We start from the raw sequence: 2,394 nt of genomic DNA, 5'->3' as shown, positions 1-2,394 counted from the left end.
GCATCAGTTTTCCTTTTGTTTAATTACTCAAGGCCACATCAACTAGACTAGGGGGAAGAGACTCTCTGTTAATGACATACAGTAGAACCCCAGTTTATCAACCCTCAATTTACAAAACTCCATTTTATCCAAAAAATGTGTGCGTTTCCAGACATAAGGGCTCAGTCCTGCAGGGATACGGATGAGACTGGGAGAGAGCATTGCAGAGCCACCATTAAGGCAGCAGGCTACTTACTATATCTCTCAGCCTGCCAAGACCTGAATGTGGGACAAAAACCTACAGTGAGGAACACACAAAATCATTAATGCAGGAAACATCACAAAATGCTGTGAGATTTATCCCTTTCTAAAACCTCAGCTTCATGATCCTTATTTGCTCTGTTGCAAATCATTTGCAACAGAACAAGTGAGGGGACACCAAATTAGTGCAGAAGATAGATAACTTTGGCATTAAAATGAGTGATGTCCCTTGAAATGTGTTATACGCAATAGATATGCTGCTGAGCATGGTGCTTTTTAATAAGTGGTCTAATAAGGTAAATTAAGACACGGGGAATGGGTGCTGCTGCAGGTCAACAGGCCAGCAGGAATTCTGAGCCCATCGTTGGTTGTGACTCTGAGGCATTGAGCCAGCCAGCTGCAAGAACCGGGAAACATTTCTTTCTCGGCTCGTCTTCATGACAGCCTCTGCTCTCACTTTCTCCGAAACTCAGCTCATATGTGCAATCAGGCAAAGCAGCACTCAAGGGCAGCAGCCGGCGTATTCCAGAATAATGAATATGGCAGTTCCATGCATCATTTTAATGTCCAGGATTTAACCAGTTTGCGATGCGTCCTGCATCCACGTCTCCACTACACACAAGTGCTCAGTTCAGGGAGGGCATTGAGATTTACTCAAATTGCAGAGCACTAGGCAAATTTCTCTATAGTTTGAAACTGTTCCCATATACTCACATTAAATTCCATATGAATTTTGCCATTGACTGGCAAAGCAGAACTGGGCTCTCAGCGGAAGTCACTAAGAGATGCTGAGCAAAAGCCAATTGTTCAGTGCCACCACTTTCCCTCTCACAGCTAGTTCCTCAGCACTCAGCAGCCTGCAGGATCAAGCCCTAAGACAGTATTCTTTGAATCCCTAACAGTTCTGAATAATAATTTTGGAGTTTTGATTTAAATTTAGGCTTTAATTGCATTAATATTCAATTGTATGAATTGCACTTGAAATTAATTGCACTGATGTGTATTTGCACTTTAAAAAAATGCTTTTAAAAATACCTTACTGAGTCCTGCTGCATTTGGAGGTTATTTCACCATCCCTGGTTTTATGAAGGTTTCAGATGTTCCTTGAAACCATTTGTAACATAGGGGTTCTACTGTATTACTGAAAACACTGTACATGTTGGACCCAGCTCAGCTCTTCTGAAAATTGATCATCTGAAAGTCAGCCTGGACTCCAGCTGTGTCACATGGATTTTCCCTGTTTTCCGAAACAGTCTGCTCCACTGTTTTTGAAGTTTCTGGGTCTTGGGAGCAGGGACTGCCCAGTGTATCACCACTGCTATTGCAGTGAATAGGGGAGGCCATGTCGGAGGGCTGCTCTGATGGTTTGCCTGTAGCAGAAGGAAGGGGCATGGACATAGGAAGATTCATCATGTAGAACACATTGCCCAGCCGCCGAGACACCTTTAAAGACATAAGCAATTACAGTAATTACTTCAAATAATGTCAATTTAACTAATTGCTCTTCTTAACCTGAAATTTGAATGTAGGTCCAGATTATCCACAGGGCTGATGGGGACATGACCTCAGAGCCTTCAGGTTGTATGGCCTCCAGCCATCTCATAGGGCCAGATCTCAGGATGGTTAGCAAAAATTCAGAAATGGCCTCCACTGCCCCAGCTTCTGCTGAATTGGTTTGCCTGTGCTCAGCACAATCTGTAGGGGAAGGAGAGCAAGCACCCTGTTGACTCTAGACAACAAGCTCCATCCTTCCCAGTAGGTGGTGCACTTCAGCATGCATAATACAGGCTATTGGTGGTACATAAGACAAATGCTTAAGAGAAGAGAGAAGTAGGTTTAATAAGAGGAGAATGAAAGATATACATGGGTTAAGAAGAAGAAAAGGAACATGGGTTAGGAGAAAGATAGATGAGACAAATAGAAATGAGAACAAATTTGAAGTCAGTGGATGAAATTAAGAACAGGACATTTGTAACTGATGGGCAGGAAAACCTTCTTATCAGTGAGATCTGTAACACTGTGGAATACTGTCCCAAACAAAGTGATGGAAGCTTCATCACTTGGGTTATTTTAAAGGACAGGTCAAATTATTGGAGAATCTACAGGAGAGAACAATCCTCCGTTGGTCGGGGGGGGGGGGAGGGAAAAAAGGGG

General features: G+C 43.1%; 1 protein-coding gene across 1 annotated transcript in view; it reads right to left on the bottom strand.

Moving 5' to 3' along the window:
• Positions 1–1,277: 1,277 nt before the first annotated feature.
• Positions 1,278–2,394, bottom strand: part of SAMD7 (sterile alpha motif domain containing 7) — a 16,409-nt gene continuing 15,292 nt past the window's right edge. The window contains exon 8 of the mRNA XM_034782736.1: positions 1,278–1,683. Coding sequence (XP_034638627.1) covers positions 1,411–1,683 — 273 coding nt within the window. The 3' untranslated portion in view covers positions 1,278–1,410. The remainder of the gene's footprint in view (positions 1,684–2,394) is intronic.

Source organism: Trachemys scripta, chromosome 9 (genome assembly GCF_013100865.1).
Source record: "Trachemys scripta elegans isolate TJP31775 chromosome 9, CAS_Tse_1.0, whole genome shotgun sequence".
NCBI classification, from domain to species: domain Eukaryota; kingdom Metazoa; phylum Chordata; order Testudines; family Emydidae; genus Trachemys; species Trachemys scripta.
Note: the sequence above shows the minus strand (reverse complement) of the source record. Positions and strands in the feature narration are given on the sequence as shown.